The sequence below is a fragment of the Ahaetulla prasina genome, chromosome 11 (genome assembly GCF_028640845.1).
Source record: "Ahaetulla prasina isolate Xishuangbanna chromosome 11, ASM2864084v1, whole genome shotgun sequence".
Taxonomy (NCBI): domain Eukaryota; kingdom Metazoa; phylum Chordata; class Lepidosauria; order Squamata; family Colubridae; genus Ahaetulla; species Ahaetulla prasina.
The window spans coordinates 29,206,009-29,229,282 of NC_080549.1; the positions used below are offsets into that span (position 1 = coordinate 29,206,009).

At 42.4% G+C, this 23,274-nt stretch overlaps 1 protein-coding gene across 10 annotated transcripts in view; it reads left to right on the forward strand.

The window, feature by feature from the left end:
• Positions 1-23,274, forward strand: part of HEPH (hephaestin) — a 130,897-nt gene that overhangs the window by 75,774 nt on the left and 31,849 nt on the right. For all 10 annotated transcript variants that reach the window (XR_009156681.1, XM_058196634.1, XM_058196627.1 and 7 more), the window contains 6 exons: positions 9,347-9,559; positions 10,270-10,483; positions 13,321-13,460; positions 16,188-16,319; positions 19,080-19,186; positions 20,319-20,544. Coding sequence is in view for 9 of the 10 variants with exons in the window: in XM_058196634.1 (XP_058052617.1) it covers positions 9,347-9,559; positions 10,270-10,483; positions 13,321-13,460; positions 16,188-16,319; positions 19,080-19,186; positions 20,319-20,544 (1,032 nt within the window). In the remaining variant the exon portion in view is untranslated. The remainder of the gene's footprint in view (positions 1-9,346; positions 9,560-10,269; positions 10,484-13,320; positions 13,461-16,187; positions 16,320-19,079; positions 19,187-20,318; positions 20,545-23,274) is intronic.

A 23,274-nucleotide genomic window follows, 5' to 3' on the forward strand; every position in this document is an offset into this window, starting at 1 on the left:
TGCGCTTGCAACATTGGACGCTTCGGTACCTGTACCTCGAGAACGTGGATTTTGGCGATCGTGAGGATATATCCGAAGACCCAAATCTTCCTTTTTTTATGTATAGCACAAGGGTGTAATAATGTATTTTCTTTTTGTTTGTTTGTTGCAAAAAAGTAATAAAAAAAATTTAAAAAAAAAAGATAATCCCCCGGAGCCAGCCTCGTGTCACCTCCTGCGTGGCCAGCACCAACCAGGAGGGACACGGGTCCAATAAACAAGTGGTGGCATTCAGATCTCCCAGTAACCTGTCCATGTCCTCAGGAGCCACAGGGTCAAACCGATCCCAAATAATCTCAACAAGATGAGTCTCTGACACCTCACCTGGATCTACCCAATTTTGATCCATACCATCCCGAAGCTGAGCGATTTTATCGTGCAGATACATACTAAAGTCCTCGTCTCATCCCTGTAGGGGGTCATCCCGCTCCTCCTGTTGAAGAAGAGAGCAGGTCACCCGAAACAGGGCGGCTGGGCGGTTATCTGCCGATGGAATGAGGGAGGAAACGTAGGAACGCTTAGCCTCCCTCAATGCCACTAGGTAGGTCTGAATATATGACCTAACTAGTGTTCGGTCAGCTTCCGTATGGCTGGATCTCCAAGCACTCTCTAGGCGTCTTTTCTGGCACTTCATCTCCCTCAGCTCCTCGGAAAACCAAGGAGCCGAGTAAGGTCTGCGCCGGGTCAGAGGCCGCAAAGGCACGACACGGTCCAAAGCGCCGACCGCAGCCTGTTCCCAGGCTGCAACTAGCTCTTCGGCCGTGCCATGGGCCAGATCCTCAGGGAACGGCCCAAGCTCCGTCAGGAACCTCTCCGGGTCCATTAGGCACCTGGGACGGAACAAACGCATTGGTCCCATCTCCCTGCAGTGGTGAGTAGCGGTCCGAAAGTCCAGACGAAGGAGAGAATGATCTGACCATGACAGTGGCTCAATCACTAAATCTCCTAAATCCAAATCATTCAACCACTGCCCAGAGATAAAAATCAAATCCAGTGTGCCTCCCCCAATGTGAGTAGGGCTGCTAACTACTTGAGTCAGGTCCATGGCCATCATGGAGGCCATGAACTCCCGAGCTGTCGTAGATGCCACACCGGTCGATGGCAAGTTGAAATCCCCCATGACCATAAGTCTGGGGGTCTCAACTGCCACCCCGGCAAGCACCTCCAACAGCTCAGGTAGGGCTGTTGTCACGCAGCAAGGAGCCAGATACGTGATCAACAAGCCCACCTGAATCCTACGACCCCATTTCACAAAGAGGGATTCACAACCGGATATCTGAGGTACAGTGGTCTCCCTCGGTTCTAGACTCTCCTTAATAACGACCACCACCCCACCACCCCTACCTTGGGCCCTCGGCTGATGGAATGCTCCGAAACCTGGTGGGCACATCTCGACAAGGGGAACCCCCCCTTGACAGAATTCTATCAGCCTGTGCCCTGCTTCATTTTGTTCTCCAAGGCCAAACTTGCCTGTTATTCCGGTTATCTTTTGGCTTCCTACTTTAGCATTCCAATCCCCCATGATGATAAGGACATCATTTTTTGGTGTTAATTCTATAAGGTGCTGTAGGGCTTCATAGAACCAGTCAATTTCATCCTCTTCAGCACCAGTGGTTGGGTTTGCCTTGGATTCAAACAGAGATCATTTGGGGATTGTATCCTATTTATTTTTATTTTATTTATTTATTTTATTTATTTTGTCATACAGTATATATAAGCATAAGCATGAAATAACTATACAATATATAAGCATAAGTATGTAATAACTATATTAATTGGATATAATAAAAGGAAACAATAGGACAGGAACGGTAGGCATACTTGTGCTCTTATGCATGCCCCTTACAGACTTCTTAGGAATGGGGTGAGGTCAATAGTAGATAGTTTTTGGTTGAAGCTTTGGGGATTTTGGGAAGAGACCACAGAGTCAGGTAGTGTATTCCAAGTATTAACAACTCTGTTACTGAAGTCATATTTTCTGCAATCAAGATTGGAGCGGTTAACATTAAGCTTAAATCTATTGTTTGCTCATGTATTGTTGCAATTGAAGCTGAAGTAGTCTTTGACAGAAAGGACATTGTAATAGATGATTCTATGAGTTAAACTCAGGTCATGTCGAAGGCGGCATAGTTCTAAATTTTCTAAACCCAGGATTTCGAATCTGGTGGCATAAGGTATTTTGTTGTATTCGGAGGAATGCAGAACTCTTCTTGTAAAATATTTTTGGACACGTTCAATTGTATTGATGTCAGAAATGTGGTATGGGTTCCAGACAGGCGAGCTGTATCAAAGAATTGTTCTAGCAAATGTTTTATATGCTCTGGTTAGTAGTGTAGTGTTTCTGGAGAAGAAGCTACACAAGATTAGGTTTACAACTCTTAAAGCCTTTTTTGCAATGTAATTGCAGTGGGCTTTGGCACTTAGATCATTTGATATGAAAACTCCAAGGTCTTTAACAGGGTGGAGGTCATCTGTAAGATAATGTCTATGAAGCTTGTACTTAGTGTTTGGGTTCTTTTTTCCGATATGTAAGACTGAGCATTTGCTTGTTGAGATTCGGAGTTGCCAAGTTTTAGACCATTCAGATACAAAGTCGAGGTCTTTTTGAAGGGTAGCTGTATTGTTGGTGGTGTTAAATAGTTTGACATCGTCAGCAAAGAGAACACAATTACTTGTAATATGGTCACAGAGATCATTAATGTGTAATATGAAGAGCGTTGGTCCAAGAACGCTGCCTTGGGGAACGCCACTTTTGACAGGAACAGGATTTGATAGAGCATTGCCAATTTTGACTACTTGTTGACTGTTTGACAGGAAAGCTGTTATCCAATTGTGGAGGGGTCCTGAGATGCCGTAGGATTTTAGTTTTAGGAGAAGTTTGTCATATACTACTGAGCCAAAAGCTTTACAGAAGTCTATATAGATTGCATCTATTGCTTTGCCCTGATCAAGATTTGTAGTCCATATGGACTTCCGGTTTGGCACCGTAGGTGATGGCGGTGATCTTTACGATCACCAACCTCTGGATTATGTGGAATCGCTAGGACAGCTTAAATCTGCTGCCCAGCGGTTCGGAAAACCCCCTCTTCGGGAGAAGGAGAAGGGGTGAGCTGAGGGCAGAGGTTGAATTTCCCTAAAGCCCCTGAGAAAAAAGGGGTTTGAAGGGTTAAGTTCCCTCCAGTAACCCGAAGTGCTCCAGATCCGAGGATTCTTCTGCTTTGGCGGAACCAATCACCACGACCAAACGCCGAGATTTATTTTGGACAATAAAGGATTATACCGGACAGAACGAAAGTGGGAGAACTTTAAGCAAGTAGCCAAGCCGATTCCCCGATACTTTGTAACAAGCTTGAAAACAGCAAGAAAATGGAGGCGAATTGTTAACAAGTTAAGAGTGGAAAGCGAAAGTGATACTTTCAGCGTGTGCCTCTGCAGTTGGTAATTTGCATGTTACTTGCTGCTTTAACTCTTTGCTGCCTGCTGATAGAATCTAGGGAGATTTTTTAAATACTGCTTTAAAAGACTGTGTTTCTCAGAAGTTAAGAAGATTTAAAGTGAATATTAAGTTGGAAATAAATAAATAAATAATTTTATAGAAGATGGCAGCCAAACAATTAAAGTCTACTGTAACAAAGAGCTTTGGAACTTTATCAGCTGGTGCCTCTCCAGCTCATACAGCAGAGACTAGAACATTGAATTTAGAGGCGTTACAAGAGAACTTAAAAGGCTTTATAGAAGAAAAATTTAAAGTTATAACTGATGAGATGTCTGAAATGAAAGAGCAGATATCAGAAATTCAAGTGGGAAATAAAGAAGTTAAAGAAGGATTTGTAATGGCAGTACAAAGTTTGGCAACGAATGTGATTTTATTGGAAGAGGAGGTTGAAGTAATTAAGCAACATAATTCAAAATTAGAAAATAAAATGGATGAATTTCAAAGTAAAATGGAAAAGACAGAGGATGAAATAGTTTTGATACAATACAGAAATATGGAATTTGCTCTTAGAATCCGAGGTTTGAAAGAAAATAAGGAAGAGAATTTAAGGGAAATTTTTTTCTGAAGTATTTGCTGAGATATTAGCAGCTCGTCCAGCAGATGTGGCTTATCAAATTGAAAAAATATATCGTGTGAATTCTTGGATAGCAAGGCAAAAAAAGTTGCCAAGGGATGTTGTTATTTATTTTACAAACAGAATAGTGAGAAATCAGATTTTGCAAGCTTCATATAAGGGGGAGAAGATTCAGATTGCTGGTCAAGATATTTTGATATTAAAGGAAATTCCACCAAAAATGTTAAGGGCTAGGAAGGAATTTGCCTTCCTGGTGAATGAACTTAAAAAACATCAGATTGAATATAGATGGGATATTCCAACTGGTATAATAGTATATTATGCAGGGAAAGTACATCGTTTCAATACGGTTGGAAAAGCAAGAGAATTTTATGTTGAGGTATTAAAAGTTGGAAGTCTTCCCCCATTGGAAGCTAGAAGAAGGGAGGCTGAAGTGAAGGAAAGAGAAGTGAAGCAGGTACAAGAACAGATTGTGATGGAAGAAGATTTATTACAAGTGTTGGAAATACCTACGACGGGTTTAGATTCAAAAGAACAAAGGCTGACTAGAGCTGCTGCTAAACGCAAGGAACAAGAGATGAAGGCACAACAACAACTGGCAACTACTACAATGGAAACAGTGGGAGAAGCAAGGCCTAAAGTAAAATGTGATTTGCGGCTGGTGTTCCAAAAGTTTCCTTTGGCCGATAATGGCAATTAAACTATTATCTTGGAATGTTAATGGCCTGAATTCACCGCAGAAGAGAAGGAAAGTATTTCATTATTTGAAATAATTTAAAAATGACATTACCTGTTTACAAGAAACACATATTAGATCTTGTTAAATGTTGGAGATGCGATTGTGAAGATGCTACTTATTACCATATATGGTGGACTTGTAAAAAAGTTAAAGTATTTTGGATTAAAGGCTGGTGGATCATGCAGAATATTTTGAAAAAGAAGATTAAGTTTACTCCGCAGTTCTTTCTACTAGGAATAATTATGGACTATACAGCTATAGAGACTAAATTGATTTTGAACTTAATAACAGTCGCAAGACTTTTGATTGCTCAGTATTGGAAGAAAGAAGAATTACCTACAATCGAAGAATGGACAAAACAAAACAACAAATGGACACTCAAAGTATCAAATCTGGCAGAGATGACAAAATCTCCGCTTACTTGAAAGACTATATACTAGAAAAATATATTTTAGAATGGAAAATGTGGATTGATTATATTAAAAATAAGTATCAGATAAAAAAATATCGAATAGCATATGAGTAAATTTAGGAAATATTTTGTATTAGATATATTTTTGAAGGAGAGGGGAATTGAGAGTGTGACTAAGTGTGGTGTGACTAAAGATTATAATTTAGGAATTATTTTGGATTATGATTGTTAGTTTTGATACCCTGCATTTTGTTCTGGGAAGTCGGGGTGGGGGGTGGGGGTAAGGGAGGAATTGGGGGGGTTTGGTAGAGATGGAGTGATGGTTAATGTACAGGGATTATTGAAGAAATATAATTAATGTAGGGTCGGGTCTGCATAGTTACCATTTTAGAACGGTGGGGAGGGAGAAAAGAGAGAGTAGGAGGTAGGAAAGAGGAGAAGAGGAAGGAAGAGGGATAGTAGAGGGAGAAGGAAGGTGTAGGGTGGAGGGAGGAGTGGACGTAGATAAGAGAAGGAGAGGAAGGTTTGGAAAGTAAAAGAAGGTAGAAGAGGGAAGAGTGTTAAAAAGGGTGGTGGTGACTGGGCAAGCCCGACTAATTGTATATAACTGTACATTGGATGAATTATTTGATATGATTGTAAAAATAAAACTTTTTATAAAAAAAAAAAAAAAAGATTTGTAGTCCATATGTTTTTGCAGTGAAGAAGTTGTAAATTACATGATAATTTTTTTCTGAAAACAAATTGTTTGTTAGAGAGTAGGTTGTTTGTTTCTAGGTGGAGAGTAATGGATTGGTTGATGATAGATTCCATTACTTTGCAGATGACGCAGCATAGAGAGATTGGTCCGTAATTTTCAACTAGGCTGGGGTCTCCTTTTTTGAAGACAGGGATGACCGTGGCTAGTGACCAAAATTTGGGAAGGGAACTGGTCATGAAAGCTTTTTCAAAGATTATGCTTAGGGGTTCTGTTATATTAGTGGAAAGCTTTTTTAAGACGTATGCACATAGACCATCAGCTCCAATAGATAGGGATGGTTTCAGTTTGCGAAGAGCTTTTTCAACATTATCTTCTGTGAAATCTATATGTGTTAGGTCGTTGTACTCATTGTTGGTACGATTTGGGAATGTCGGGTATGAGCCATTACTGTCAACAAAGACTGAGCCAAAGAATGTGTTAAAGAGATTTGCTTTAACTGTTTCATCATTATATTCTTTGTCGTTAGATTCTTTTAGTGGTGGGATGGATCTCGAGTTTTTAAGTTTGTTGTTCACAAAATTATAAAAAGCACGATTGGAATTTGAGCGCAGAAGGTCTTCTTGCTTGGTGTGGTAATTGGTGCCCACCAAGCACCAAGTAATTGGCGCAGTTTTTATTTGGTTGCATATATTTCTGTAGCGGTTTTTGAAATTTGCTATATACCCTTTTTGTTTCTTCTCCAGAGGGATTTTTTTTTGGATTGAAGCTTTTTTATTGATATGGGTAATTTGTTTTTTCTGATTTTGGTGGTGGTTTGTGGTATGTAAAGTTTAATGACTCTATTGACTTCAAGTAAGAAAACTCTATAGTGGTCTTCAGCAGTGATACAGGTTGAGAACAGATTTTGCTAGTCAAGAGATGGGAGATAGTTGTTTATAAGTTCATAGTTGGCTTTTTTGAAATTGTAGTTTGGAATACCATTATTATGATGATTTATGTAAGGGCGTATATTGAGACAAAAGTCTATCATGCTGTGGTCGCTGTTGGAAAAGGGTTCTTTTATTTGTAGTCCATAAATTGAGTTTGTGTTGTTGCAGAAGATAAGGTCAAGGCAGTTGTTGAGTCTTGTATTGTTAGTTACTAGTTGTTCAAGACCTAGGTTTGTAACAGCGTTGTATAGGGTAGTATGGATGGGTTCAGTTGTACATTCATTTATTATCCAGTTAATAAAAGGTAGATTTAGATCACCCAGGAAGATGAGAGGATATGGGCAAGAGGTAGCCCATGTTAGCAGTGTGGTTAACATATTCGCATGAGCGATGTCGTAGTCAGGGGCTCTGTAGCATAGCAAGAAGCGAAGTGTGATGTTAAAGGACAGGTCGCATACAATAGTTTCAGGAAGAGAAAGTTTATGTGCAACTTGAATATTTTTTAGATTCAGTGACTTTTTGTGAAAGATAGCCACTCCACCTAGTATTGCTTTTCCTACTCTTTTATTGATTATGAAGGCTACTCCATTTCTTCTGAGGGATTCTTGCCCACAGTAGTATACCTGATTGTCATCTGAATTAAATTCACCCATTCCTGTCCATTTTAGTTTGCTGATTCCTAAGATGTCGATGTTCAATTTTGTCATCTCTTGTTTGACCACGTCCAGCTTACCTTGCTTCATGGATTTTACATTTCAGGTTCCTATGGAGAAAAAATCTTTACAGCATCGGACTTTCCTTTCACCACCAGATACATCCACAACTGAGTGTCCTTTTGGCTTTGGCCCAGTCGCTTCATTCTTTCTGGCGCTACTAGTACTAGCCCTCCGCTCCTCCCCAGTAGCATATTGGACACCTTCCGACCTGAGGGGCTCATCTTCCGGCGTCATATCTTTTTTCCTTTTTGTACTGTCCATGGGGTTTTCATGGCAAAGATACTGGAGTGGGTTGCCATTTCCTTCTCCAGCGGATCACGTTTTGTCAGAACTCTCTGCTATGACATGTCCATCTTGGATGTCCCTGCACGACATAGCTCATAGCTTCATTGAGCTACGCAAGCCCCTTCGCCACGACAAGGCACTAATCCATGAAGGGGTTAGAGCTCATAGTCAACAGTAGACTTCCTGTCCTCTTTCTGTTATGCTTGACCTGATTTCTGTCCTTGCTAGCCAGCATCACTAATGCCCACCTTGGCTGAAAATTAGAGGAATTAAAATCCAGCATATGGAGGTCCCAAATTTAGAAATCCTGGTTTTCCCACTTTCTGGTTTCTCAATTAATGCCTAAATTTTCATCTTACAGCATTGAAATCCAGACATGAATTATATTTCATTGCTTGGATGAATTTCTGCGGGGGTGTTCTGCTTTGAGTTATGAGTCTTCGATTCCTTCAGATGTTCTCCAGGACTGTGTTCCAGGACAGCAGCGGCCTCAACTCTGATTGGCTGCAGAGCCTATCTGTCCCTCCCCTCCTACGGCTACTCCCTGGACAGTGATTTTATCCTGGGCTGCTGATATCCTATGTTTTAGTCTGGTCAGCAGTTGCCATTTTTAAGTATCTTAGTTTGATCCAGCAATGGCCCATTAAATTAATGAAGTATCCTCACTGGCCACCTTCTCTAGACCCTCATTGCTCCATCTCCCTGAACATCCTTTCAGTTTCTGCCCAGACTGGATAAAGCGTACCACCCCATGCCCACAGCCTCTCCCTTATTTTATTTCATTTTTGACATCTTTAAGTTGCCATGTAGACGTCATGCTGCTCTGCTTCTGAGAAGCTGAACTATTTATTCTTTCTTGCTATCAGCAAGTTATCCTGGATTTGGAGAGGCTGGTAGGAAGAACTACTGCCTTGATTGTGGCAGCATCAGAACAATAAAGGGAAAAAGGAAAGCAGAAAGGTCTGCATTGGTATCCAAAGAGTGGGGTGGGAGGCTGTGGAGGCATCCGTGGGCAAATATCTGCAAAGCAAAGTAAAGAGGCAGGGATTGGTAAACAGGCAAAGCCCCCGGGGGGGGGGGGAAAGGCAGGAAGGGGAGCCCCACAGCCGTTTGCCTTCTATCGCCCCCACCGTCCTTCTATTGCCCCTACCAGAACCAATGAAGCTTCTTGGATGTGCGAAAGTTCTTGGATGTTCTTGGATGCGTGAAAGTTCTTTTTCTTCCTCAAGGAAAAAACACTCCAGTTGCCCTTTGAGGCAGCCCCACAGCTCTTGCGGGGGCCACAGCCCAGGCATTTGGCAATCCTCTCCCCTCCCTCCTTTTCTCAGTTTTTGATTTCTGGAGTTTGAATCCTGCTTTCTACTCAGTTTGAGCATTCCCAAATTATGACTGGATGAAATATCCCCTAAAAACTGAGCCTACTGCTGATTTTTCCCTGTTTTCTTTTGCATTGAAGCCATCAATGGATTCCTCTTTGGAAATTTGCCTCTCCTGGATATGTGCAAGGGAGATACCATTTCCTGGCACCTGCTGGGCTTTGGCAGTGAAACCGATGTTCATGGGGTTGTTTTCCAAGGAAATACCATTTTGATGAATGGGATGAGGCGAGATACAACCAGTCTCTTCCCTCACACCTTCGCCACAGCCCTCATGCAGCCCGATAACCAAGGTAAAGGCTTAACTCAGTGCCCTCCCTTCCATCTCCCAAGATTGAGAAACCTGGCCCTTCACACTGTGTGGAACCACAGCTCCCTATGTTGTGACTCACTTTTGGCCAGACTGGCTGCGCTTTCCAGAGGCTCTAGAATTTGCCAGATCTGATCTTAACTCCTTTCCGTACTAAGTTTAAGATGAAGGCAAACAATGTAACACCTGCAGAGCAGTGGGATACTATTTTGTTTACCTATTTAGGGATGGTCTGTCTCCTTTGCATTTAGGAACTCAAGGAAAAGAGGAAGTTGGTGGTGTAGGTTGTGCTGAGCAAATGCCAAGTGAGCGCCATAATTGGAAGATGACTTTTACTGCAGTTTTTGGAGTAGTGATCCAACAGATTAACTACTACCCTGTATTTGCTCTCAGTAAATTCAGAACAAGCAAACCCTTCTTGAGAACTCTTCAAGCATGGCAACATCTGGTGTCTGAGAAGTGAACAAATGCTTCTACTCCCATCCGCAGTCCCTAGAAAAGTTTAAGCATCTTGCTCTATTTCTTTAAGCCAGAAGATGAACACATATGGTGTTTAAAAAATGTTGGCCTGTTGCCAGATCTGAGAGAACTTCGATCTGCCTTTCCCAAAGTTGGTAGAGAAGCTTCAAGCGTTTCTTTGCTCCCATCGTGATTCCGGCCATCTTCTCAGTAGCTTTGCTTGCCTCCTTCCAGGCACTTTTGGTGTGTACTGTCAGACCAGCAACCACTATCAGAATGGAATGAGAGGCAGTTACTCTGTTCGACAGTGTGGGGAAAAGGCCTATTTTCCAGACCGACAGTATGGGACAGTGAGAACCTTTTACATCATGGCAGAGGAGACAGAGTGGGACTACGCTCCAGACCGCAGCTGGGAGTCAGAAAGGCACAACAGCTCTGGAGAGGAAAGGTACCAGTGCTGCTTCTGAGATAACTGCTTCTGGTGATTTGCTTTTGGGAAATGGGATGCAGTCAATCGTGTTGCTCTATGTTTTGGGGGAATTCTCATGAAAGATGATTAAATCAATTAGACTTATAGGCCAGAATTTTAAAAGCGAGATAAGCTAATGGGGAGCGATCCTGAGGAAGGTAAGGAAGCTGATTAGTGGAATGAGAAGAAGCCCTAGAAAATTAGCCTGGAAAAGAGCCAATGAGGAGCTGAAGGACTTTCCTCAGAGGAGGTGAAGGGCTATTCTCCGTTGTCTCATGCTGGAGGATCCTCAGTTACTGGAGGATTAATTTTTGCCTGAATATCAGTGAAAGGTTATTGGTAGCTCAGAGAAGTGAGCAATTATCTAACAGAATAACAGGAAGGGATCGTGGCGGTCTTCTTGTCCAACCCACTGCTCAAGCAGGAGATCCTGTACCATTTCAGAGAAATAGCTGTCCAGTCTCTTCTTAAGACCCTCCAGTAATGGAGCGCCCACAACTTCTGAAGACAACCCGTTTTACTGGTTAATTGTTCTCACTGTAAGGAAATTTCTCCTTAGTTGTATGTTGCTCCTCTCCTTGATTAATTTCCATCCATTGATCTCCCTTGTTAGTACATTTCTGGCCTGATTGTACAGCATTTTATCACCTTTTCTGTAGGCTTCCTCTTTGGAATGACGTAGCTGCTTAAGTTTAGGTGGGAACCAAGGTTTCTGTATATTACTGTATATTCGCAAGTTCCTTATCAGTACTTGTATTGTTGTTACTGTATATTCGCAAGTTCCTTATCGGTACACATAAGTCTTCGCAGAAGCTGACATATGATGTTACAGTATCTGTGAGTTCATCCAGGTCTGCAGAAGTCTCTTCAAAAATATTCCAATCAGTGCAGTCAAAGCAGGCCTGTAGCTTTAATTTTGCCTCCTCCATCCAGGTCTTCACTGATTTAATTGTTGGTTTTGTGATTATAAGTCTTTGCCTGTAAGCAGGTACAAGGTGAATCATGCAATGATCAGAGTGTCCTACAGCTGCTTGTGGTAAAGACCGATAAGCATCTTTTAGTGTTGTGTAGCAATGGTCTAAAGTATTCTTGCCTCTGGTGGGACAATTGACATGCTGAAAGTATTTTGGTAGCTCTTTCCTTAAGTTTGCCTTTTTTAGATCTCCCAAAATAATGGCCAGTGAATCAGGGTATTTGGCTTCAGCCTCCATGATTTGGTCAGCTAGAGTTCGTAATGCCTTGTTTACACAGGCTTGTGGTGGGACATAAACAGCAATTAGAAGAAATGAGGAAAATTCACCAGGCGAATAGTATGGTTTGCAGTTGATAATTAAAGTCTCTAAATTGTTGTCACAGAATTTGTAAATTACTGTTAAATCTTGACATCAGCTGCTATTAATATATAGGCATAAGCCTCCTCCCTTCTTTTTACCAGAAGTTTCTGTAATTCTGTCTGATCGTTCAGTCTGAAACCCTGGAATATGCAGGCTGCTATCTTCAATTGATTCATTTAACTAGGTTTCAGAGAAGCATAAAACTGCTGAATTGTGAAAATCAGAATTGTATTTGTTTAAGAGGAATATTTCATCCATCTTATTTGCAAGTGAATGTACATTTATTAGGAAAATCGAAGGCAGAGGAGTTTTATTGCTTCTGTTCCTTAATCTGTTTAAGATCCCAGCCCGCTTACCTCTCCATTGCTGCTTTTTGGTAATCCATAGCTTTTTTGCTTTTGGTAATCCATAGCTCTGGGGGAATTGCCTCTTCCTGTTTTAGAATCTCCTCCGCGTTTGTAAAGACGGTGGGGGGGGGGGGTGAGATCACAGAAAGCTGCTCCTTAAAGAAATGTTGCTTGATTTTTAGCAGATGGTCTCGTGAGTAGGAAATCCATAGTGAGTCGCAGAGAACAATTAGAAATAAAGAAACCATCTGCAAATTTCCCCTTTATGCCCTCATCTGAATTATTGATGAAGATATTGTACTGGGCCTAAGACAGAGCCTTGGGGGTCCCACACTGCATACTTCCCTCCATGTAGATGCAGTTGTATTAAGGACCTACACAATCTGTTATTTGAATTTTCTGAAACGGGGGACTTTCTGCAGCTTTTTATTTTAGTTTTGCTCCTCTGGCCTCTTACCTCCACCCAGCACACTCTTGAGTGTTGCTCCTTTTTACACTTTACATCTTAACATGTGGAACTGGATAGAGCACAAATGGGACTGCAGGCCTGATCATTGCCTCCTCCCAGCTTGTATCTAGGCAGAGCCCCGATGGAGCTTTGAGTTGAGTTGAGCCACCCTCAGAGCCATGTGTGGTCAAATCCTAAACATATTCCAGGGAAAAGCCTCCATGGGGTAACCATCTCAGATGTCAAGAGGCAAAACACAAAACGGAACAAAGCAAGAGTTGTTTCCCTGAGATGGCTATAGAAATTGAATAAATAAATACATTTGGGGGGAAAAAAAACTTCCTTTGAAGGTATTTTGACGTCTTGATATTGCTATATAAGAATTATTGTAGTTTTCAAAATCTTAGACCGAAACACAGAGCCTGAAATTCCCTGGGCCACATTCCCTGGGCCACACAGGACTCAAAAATCATATGTAAAGTTTGCAGAAATATTTTTGAACTTTTTGCATCTGTCTGATTTCCCTATTGGCTCTCCTGTCAGCCTGCTCTAGATCAGTTAAAGCTAGATTTCCTTGAGTTAAATCTGCCCAAAGCAATGAAAGATAGTCTGATACACACCATTGTAAGTTGTTCATTTGTGCTAACCATGCATCTTTCATGCAAAAAGGGATTTTGAAATTCACAGGTATGGTGACATATTTCTCAACCATGAGAATGGACGACTGGGCTCCCGGTACAAGAAAGCTGTTTATAGGGAATATACAGATGGGACATTCAAGATCCCGAAGAACAGAATAGATGCTGAGCAACATCTGGGGATATTAGGTAATCCACCTGGGGTGAAATGCTCCCGGTTCGGACCGGATTGGGCGAGTAGGTAGCAGAAATTGGGACTAGTTCGCCAAACCGGGAGCAATGGCTGGCTGGCCATGCCCCCAAACCGGGAGCAATGGCTGGCTGGCCATGCCCCCACGGCAGGTGGATGTCTACAGCTGACAATTATAATGAATATGTCCACCTGCTCTCCTGAAGCACCACCATGGCGAACAAAACAACCCCATTGCTCCACGCCTCTTCCTGCAGCCAAACGCGCCCAGCCATGCGTGCCCTTTCCTCAAATGGGCCATGCATGGGGCGCTTGGAGAGCAAGCTAGCAAGAGAGCTCTCCAACCTCTGTTTTTGTGCGTGCGTGCGTGCGAGGGAGGGAGAGAGGGAGTGATCTAAAGCCGAGCCACCCAAACTTCTGGCAGAGGTGTGGGTGGCTTCTGAGCAGCCCTGAATCAGCCAGCTCCACCTGACCTACGCCCTGAGTCTTGCCATTCTCCTCGCCCCACTCCACCCCACTCAAGCAGTGGCTTCCCTGCTCAACCCCAGCTGAGAAGTAATGTCGCTGCTTGAGTGGGGTGGGGGGAGCGAGGAGAACAGCGAAACTCATGGGATAGGTCAGGTGGAGCTGGCTGATTCAGAGCTGCTCAGAAGTTGCCCCAACCCCTACCAGAAGTTTGGGTGGCTCGGCTTCAGATCGCTCCCTTCCTCATACACACACACAAACAGAAGTTGGAGAGCTCTCTTGCTCGCTCTTTCTCCAAGCGCCCCATGCACAGCCCATTTGAGGAAAGAGCACACACGGTTGGGCACATTTGGCTGCAGGAGGAGGCCCGGGTGGAAGGCAGCTTTTTCTGCAACATCCCCCTCCCCTCTTTGGATCGTCCTGCAAGGTGGAGGCTGTGCTTTTGCAGAAACGGGGTGGGTGGTTTGTATAGAGGATTGGCGGGGGAATGCGCAGCCCTCTGAGATGAAGAGCAGGGCAAGAGAAGGCTTCAAAGTTTGCTTGGGCACTTGTGAGGGAAACTCAAAGCGTTGGGGGCTTCAGAAAGGCAAAATGTGCTTTTGTGCAGCTCCTGGCTTCTGTGGCATTCTGTGAAAGACAGAATGTGCTTTTGTATCACAATGTGGAGCTCCTGGCTCTAGCAATGAGTGACATGAGTGACATCAAGTTGGCCACACCCACCCAGTCACATAACCACCAAGCCATGCCCACCAAGCCACACCCACAAAACCAGTAGCCAAAATAAATAAATAGATTTCACCCCTGTAATCCACTGAAACTTTCGGGTTTGACTTTCGTTCCAGCTAGTAGAATTTTAAACTCTTTCTGGCATTATTTTCAAGAGTGCATCTTTTTCATACACTCCTGATAAGCTTTGCAGCTTCTCAACCAAGAGATTTTCATCCCAGAAATGAAGATTGTCTTTGAAATACAGATAAGATGAACAACCATTTGTCCAGGATGGAATAAGGACTCCTGCCCTGGGCAACTCCACATGGGTCTCGGCCGGGGGGGGGGGGAGATAATTTGGATGGGGGGGTGCTCAAGATAGTCCTCGGCCTGCAATCATTCATTCAGCATCTATTAAAAGTTACATTGCATGAAACAAATTGTGGTTCACAACTAGTCCTTGGAGTTCTGGCCATCCCAAGAGCCCTGAAGTCACATGACTGTGATCTGGACATTCAGCAGCTGGTTTGCACTTTTGACCGTCCGGCAATCCCATGATGGCTATTTGCAATCTTTCCTTCTGGCTTTCTCAGAAAATGAAAGGGGAAGCCAACATCCAAAGTCTCAAGTCACTGGGGTAAGTCTCTCCCACCCACCCCCGGTCCCCAGTATTTCTGCGCTTATGCCATGCCTGTTCTTTGGGCACCTTTGGGTGCCCTTCCCACAACGGACCATCTTTGTGACAGAAGTTCCAATCCCAATTGCTATCGTAAGTCGAGGACTACCTATAAAGGGCCCCCTTCATCTGCACTGAGAAAGCACTTCAGCTTATTTCAAAGCTTTTCTCTGCTTTCCCCCCTCCCCTCCTCCCTTTTCAAAACCCCAAGAGCTTCTGCATTGGCCTCACAGCTGGGGAAAGTTAAGCATGTCGGAGTAGGCAGAGAAGCATCCATGAAACAATGTTTGGTCAGCACATCGGATCCTTTGGAGATGTCCCTTCAAGCTTTGGGGAAGTATGATGGACAACAGGTCCTTTTGGATTCTCTGGCACAGCTTATCAAAGCTGGGAAGAAAGTGCTGGAGAAAGCCTGGCTAGTGTCCTAGGGCTGCAAGGGATCTTGAAGGTCTTCTAATCCAGCCCTCTGCTCAAGGCAGGAATCCTTAGACCATCCTGGACAAACGGTTGTTGAATCTTTTCTTGAAAACCTCCAGGGATGGAGTATCTACAACACTGAGAAGCCAATTGTTCCATTCGTCCATCATTCTCCCTAATTTCTCCTTAATTCCAGGTTGAATCTTCCTTTGGCAAGCTTCCATCTCTTGCTTCTTGCCCTGCCTTCAGGTCCTTTGGAGAGTAAACTGATGCCCTGAGCTGGTCAGGAAGCTATGGGGTCCAGTGAACTAAGCAAAGCACTGGTTCCTTCTCTCAGAAGCAAAGTGGTTATGTTGCTCTGTGAAGCTGCTTGGAAGGGGCTACATAAGAAGAAACCCCCCCACTGAAGTTTTGCAAACCCCCGGCCACTCTTCTTTTGCTTTATCCTTCTCGCCTCCAGGTCCCTTTATTTGGGCAGAAGTGGGAGATGTGTTGAACATCGTTTTTAGGAACAATGCCACGCGGCCTTACTCCATTCATGCCCATGGAGTCCTGGAAAAGAACCACAGAGACTCCAAGACAGCAGTGCCTGGTGAGTCTTGCCATCATTTCCTTGGCAACCTATATGCCTGAGTTTTGTTTCTTAATTTACACGTATTGTGTTTGTGTGTCTGTGTACCAAAAAGTCCACAACTGCATCATCTGCCCTAAAATGAGGACAACCTTCCCTAAGAATTTTCAATGCAGTCCTAAAACTATAGCTTCTGGATGGATAGGGTGGCGAATTCAGAAATTCCTGGTGAGGAAGATGCTAATATTTCTTTCCTGCCTATAATTATTTTTCCTGATTCAGAGAATCCAGAGTATTGGGTACTAGGCTGGGTTGATGAAGAGACATGTAAAAAGGAGAGGGTCTTTTATTTATTTATTTATTAAACTTTATGTGGCCATGGTGGTCATCTTGATATTTTTCTCCTGTCCTTTGTTCATGCTCCTTCTCCTATCCTTTCTCCAAGGACTGGGGATATGCTTTTCTTTTTGTTTTGGTCAGTGACCATAATAAAGATTATAATACCCCCTTTTTTTATACCAGTGTTTCTCAACGTCAGCAACTTTAAGATGTGTGGACTTCAACTCCCAGAATTCATCAGTCAGCTAGAATTCTGGGAGTTGAAGTCTACACATCTTAAAGTTGCTGATGTTGAGAAAGATTGAAGTATACCATAATCAGGTGAGGGAGTTTAGACTGCGAGTGGAAACTTGGTCCAAGATCAGCAGTGAGCCTTGTGGCTTAATAGAGTCTTGATCTCAGATTTCCCCAGTTGTTATCTGAAAGCTAATTTTGGTGTCCCACTGGCTCACATAATAATACTATTTATGTTATTCCATCTCTCTTCATCTGCAATTACTGTGAAAGTCAGCAAGAGTCCCCAAAGTCTCACTTGAGCAAGTAATTTATGAAAAATGAATAGCGCCAATAAATATCTTAAAAATGCAGAAATATTTAACTAAATTTATATTTAAATAAATACAGAATAGAGTCAAAACATTGTTTATGAGGAGCAGCTAAAAAGAACTTTATTGTATAAGAAAAACCCACACACTCCAATCAAATAAGTTTTAGTTGCACAATAGCAGAGAACAATATTCTTAACCAGTCAGCTAGGTAGCGCTGTGATGGTAGAAGCATTTAAGCTAATAATCTTAATAAAATATAACATAATATAACATATGTTATGTTATGTTATATTTTATTAAGATTATTAGCTTAAATGCTTCTACCATCACAGCGCTACCTAGTTGACTGGTTAAGAATATTGTTCTCTGCTATTGTGCAACTAAAACTTATTTGAGTTTGTAAAAATTGGCACAGATCAAAGAAGAACACAGGCAGACTATTGTTCCAATAAAGGTATTGTTGAATCAATAACAGGACAAAAGCAGTCCTGGATATTAGCCGATGCCCTGTAGTAACTTAAGTCTCTTAAGTCTTCTGTTCCCGAAGGCCATCACTCTGCTAAACAAATAATTCCATCAACACTGTCAAACTATTTACTGAATCTGCACTACTATTAATCTTCTCATAGTTTCCATCACCAATCTCTTTCCATTTATGACTGTATGACTATAACTTGTTGCTGGCAATCCTTATGATTTATTTGATATATTGACCATCAATTGTGTTGTAAATGTTGTACCTTGATGAACGTATCTTTTCTTTTATGTACACTGAGAGCATATGCACCAGACAAATTCCTTGTGTGTCCAATCACACTTGGCCAATAAAAAATTCTATTCTATTCTATAGTAACTTAGGTCTGTTGATAAACATGTTGGTTTTCTAATTGCTTGTGCTCTCTTTTGTAGCTTGGTATTCATGAGGAGGGCAGCCTCATGAACACCAAAGGCAGCCTACAATCTGCCTTTATATCTGAAGCAGGGGTGAAATCTAAAAATTTTCCCTACCGTGGGCGTGGCTTAATTGGTGGGGGTAGCTTGGTGGCCAGGTGACTGGGTGGGCGTGGCCAATAACAATAAATAATAAAAATAATAAACGAAAGTACACAAACAATAAGAGGTACCAAAAACCAACGTTCACACTTTACACACACACACCACAACATAACATAATACAACTGACTCACACACAATGTAAAAGCAGCTGCACCTCACTCACACAGCTACAAAAAGCCCAAAAACCAACTTTCACACTTTATACACACACAACACAACTGACTCACACACACACACAAAATGCCACATACAGCTTTGTGAAATTTTGTGTATTTCTGTAGTTAGAGTGAAATTACAGAAACACACCAAATCTCAGAAAGTTGCACAAATATTTTATTTTATTATTTTATTTATATTTTAGATAAAAGCAGTTAAATTTAAAACTTCCTTAACTTTAAATTGCTGTCTAAAAAAATTAAATAAAACTCCTTAAAAAAAATTAACTTTTTTTTAAAGCTCCCCCCACCCCCAGTTATTTACCCAATTGGAGGCAGGCAGATTGAGTTGCTCACCGGTGAGATAGATTACAGGCAGGCAGATTCAGTTGCTAGCTGATGCAATTGATTGCAGCAGCCAACAGAAGGCTTTGTGAGTCCGAAAGAAGCAGCAAGTAGGCAAGTGGGGAAGTGGGGCCCGGGCGATTGGGTGGGCATTGGCAGGGGGGGGGAGGGATTTTTGCTACCGGTTCTCTGAACTACCCGCCCCCATCGCTACCAGATCGCACGATCCAGTCCGAACTGGGAGCATTTCACCCCTCATCTGAAGGCCTTAATTTTCAAATGCACAATCCCTTGTAGCTAAAGTTCCTAAGAAAAGTGTTGAAATTTCTCTCTCCTAGGAGAAATTGTAACCTATCAATGGGATGTTCCTGAAAGATCTGGTCCAGGGCCAAACGATTCAGCCTGTTTGAGTTGGATCTACTATTCCACAGTGGATCGTGTCAAGGTGTGTGTTTTTCGATTCCTTGTTGTTGATGTCCTCTCCCAGGGAGGGATGGAGCTGCCCAAGGAAATGTTAGTGGTCAAGGTGGAGACTAGGAATGGCAGAAGCCCACCCCAGCCATGGCAGCTGCCTGGGCGACTTTGAGACTGTCATTCTCCCTCAGCCAAGACTACCTCACGGACTGGCAATTGTGGGGAAAATGAGGGAGGGAGTCTCATGCATGCCAGCTTGAGCTCACCAAGGAAGTTGTGTTTGTGTGTGTGTATTTCTGTGTGTGTGTGATATACCCCTCACAAACAAATCAGCATGCTAGAAACTGTTTAGTCACTTCACAATAATAAGTAATAAAGCAAAAGAGACATAAACATACATGAGGCTCCTCAAAACAGTTTTCTTACCTCAGCTTTTCTCTTCCCTTTGTTGTTCCTGCATGGAAAATGAAGGAGCAGCTTCTCCTCCTTTCAAAGAATTCTGACCTGCAGTTACTGTAAGCTACCCTTCCTTCTGCACTGGACTTAGTCCTGGTTACATCACATTAGGTCCTATTGTTACCATAATTGAGCCCTGAATTAGCCATAAATCATGCCAGTTGTTAAGTGGGTCACAATGTGACCACACCCAATTTGGTCATTAAGCAAATGTCTTTGTAAAGATCATTAAGTCAATACTGTGGTCATTAAACTAAACCATTGTAATTAATGGGTGCTGTTTGCCGGAAACCGAAGTAAATGCTGGGTTCTGGCAAAAATGTTGTAAATCATGGTCATGTGACAGGGGATGCTACAAGTGGCTATAAATGAAGGCCACTTGTCAAGCACCCACAATGGGACCCCAGGGCTGCAGAAGGCAGGCAATTGTTAGGACTTCAAATCCAGGTTATAAATAGTTAGGCTGGAAAAGTCCGTTGTAACTGCTGATCAGTTGAGGACCGTTTAGCATTGGCTGAGGCAAAACAAGCTGAATAGAATTGGACTGAGTTTTAGTATTCCTTTGTTCTGGTGTGTCACACCTATTTAAACTGTTTAAGGCCTTCCCTTATGTAGCTAAATGTGCTCTGCACTTGTGTGTTAATGAAAAGTGTGTAGAGTTCTATCAAATGTATGCGAAGAGTTTTTGCTATCTCCTTTTCTGGCAGGATTTGTACAGTGGCCTCGTTGGCCCCCTGAAAGTTTGTCGTAAAGGGACCCTGGATTCTAACGGTAGAAGGAGAGGCGTGAGCAAGGAATTCGCCCTCCTCTTTTTAGTTTTTGATGAAAATCAGTCCTGGTACCTTGAGGAGAATGTGAAGATTTATATCCAAGGGGATTGGAACCGTTCCCACCAGCAGGATGAAGAATTTATGGAAAGCAACAAAATGCATGGTTTGTAGATCTCTTATGCTTTTTGTATTAGCACCAATGATGTCTTTGCACGTTGCAAAAAGAAAATTTCTCTCTTTCTGAAACAAGACATTTCTAAAAACAATTTGATTGTTCCACATGCACATTGCACTTGAGAGTGATGGCAGATTTCTGGAGTGCCAATATGCATGCAGTACAACTTTAATTTCCTTAGCAAGAGGTCATAAGATAGAGGTTTGGTCATAAAAAATTCATTTTTAATAGAAGAAGATATCTGTAATTCAGGGTTCGACTGTGGAGTCCTTGTTGTTCTCTGAGCTTAGTACCGTGATAGGGAAATCTATGGCACGCGTGCCCAAAGTGGCACACAGAGCCTATCACCTGGCACATGCGGCGTCGCCCGTTCCTCTTCCGGTTTTCTGGTGCGCAAGTGCACACGACGATCAGCTGGCCTTTGCATTTGCAGCAGTACCGGAAACTGGAAGTACTTTATACAACACACGCAAGCCCCCTGGGCAGCTCCTCTTCCTGGTCGCAGCCCTGACAAGCGCGAAGTGCTCTCTTTTCAGCATTTGGTGCTGAAAAGGTTTGTCATCAACTGACCTAGTAGGTAACTTCATCAGTACAAGTGAGTGTGGGGTTTGTTCTCTGGGGGTATGTGGTTTTTATCCCTTGGTAGTTTCCTGATTACAGTATTGTTTCCTGCTTGATTGTTTGTCTGGTGTTAATTAGGTGTTAATTAAATGCAGATCTGGTCGAACTCACAGATACTATAACATCATATGTCAGCTTCTGTGAAGACCCATGTGTACCGACAAGGAACTTGCGAATATACAGTAACAACAAACCTTGGTTCACACCTAAACTTAGGCAGCTCTTTGTTCCAAAGAGGAAGCCTATAGAAAAAGTGATAAAATGCTGTACAATCAGGCCAGAAATGTATTAACAAGGTAGATTGGAGCAGCAAAAAGAAGCTACTCTGAAAAGCTAAAGAATCAGTTGTAGCCAAGATGGCGCCGACGAAGGCTGCCTCGGTGAAATGCTCTCTAATTGTTTCTTTATTTCTAATTGTTCTCTGTGACTCACTACGGATTTCCTACTCACGAGACTATCTGCTAAAAATTAAGGAACATTTCTTTAAGGAGCAGCTTTCTTTGATCTCACCCCCGCCTGTCTTTACAAACACGGAGGAGATTCTAACACAGGAGGAGGCAATTCCCACGGAGCCATGGACTACTAAAAAAACCAAATGACGGAAGAGAAAGAAGAGAGGTAAACGATCTGGGATCTTAATCAGGCTAAGAAATCGCATTAAAACTCCTCTGCCTTCAATTTTCTTAACAAATATACGCTCACTTGCAAATAAGATGGATGAAATACTCCTCTTAAACAAATACTATTCTGATTTTCGCAATTCAGCAGTCCTATGCTTCTCTGAAACCTGGTTAAATGAATCAATTGAAAATAGCAGCCTGAACATTCCAGGATTTCAAATTGAACGATCAGACAGGATTCCAGAAACATCTGGTAAAAAGAAAGGAGGAGGCTTATGCCTATATATTAATAGAAACTGGTGTCAAGATTTTAAAATAATTTACAAATTCTGTGACAACAATTTAGAGACTCTAATTATCAACTGCAAACCTTACTATTCGCCTCGTGAATTTTCCTCATTTCTTTTAATTGCTGTTTATGTCCCACCACAAGCCTGTGTAAACAAGGCATTACGAACTCTAGCTGACCAAATCATGGAGGCTGAAGCCAAACACCCTGATTCACTGGCCATTGTTTTGGGAGATCTAAACAAGGCAAACTTAAGGAAAGAACTACCAAAATACTTTCAGCATGTCAATTGTCCCACCAGAGGCAAGAATACTCTAGACCACTGCTACACAACACTAAAAGATGCTATCGGTCTTTACCACGTGCAGCTGTAGAGCACTCTGATCATTGCATGATTCACCTTGTACCTGCTTACAGGCAAAGACTTAAAGCCACAAAACCAATAATTAAATCAGTGAAAACCTGGACGGAGGAATCAGAATTAAAGCTACAGGCATGTTTTGACTGCACTGATTGGAATATTTTTAAAGATACCTCTGCAGACCTGGATGAACTCACAGATACTGTAACATCATATGTCAGCTTCTGTGAAGACCTATGTGTACCTACAAGGAACTTGCGAATACACAGTAACAACAAACCTTGGTTTACACCTAAACTTAAGCAGCTACAACATTCCAAAGAGGAAGCCTACAGAAAAGGTGATAAAATGCTGTACAATCAGGCCAGAAATGCACTAACAAGGGAGATCAGAGCAGCAAAAGAAGCTACTCTGAAAAGCTAAAGAATCAATTTTCAGCAAATGAACCAGCAAACATGTGGAAAACTCTTAAAAATATCACCGGCTATGGCAAACCTCCTTCCCAGGCTGAAGGTAATCAACAACTGGCAGATGACCTGAATGAGTTTTACTGCAGGTTTGAAAGGAAACTACAGCCACCTATCTCCACAACCCGCATCTCAGACACACCAACAACAGCCAAGCCTCCTACAACTGACCCCATTTCATTGGGTTCACAACCCCTAGTGATCACAGAAAAGGAAGTGCAGGACCTATTTCACAGACAAACGCCAGGAAAAGCTCCAGGCCCACACAAGATAACTCGTTCTTGGTTAAAAGTCTGTGCTGACCAATTGGCCCCATCTTCACCCATATTTTCAATAAATCACTAGAGATGTGCTATGTTC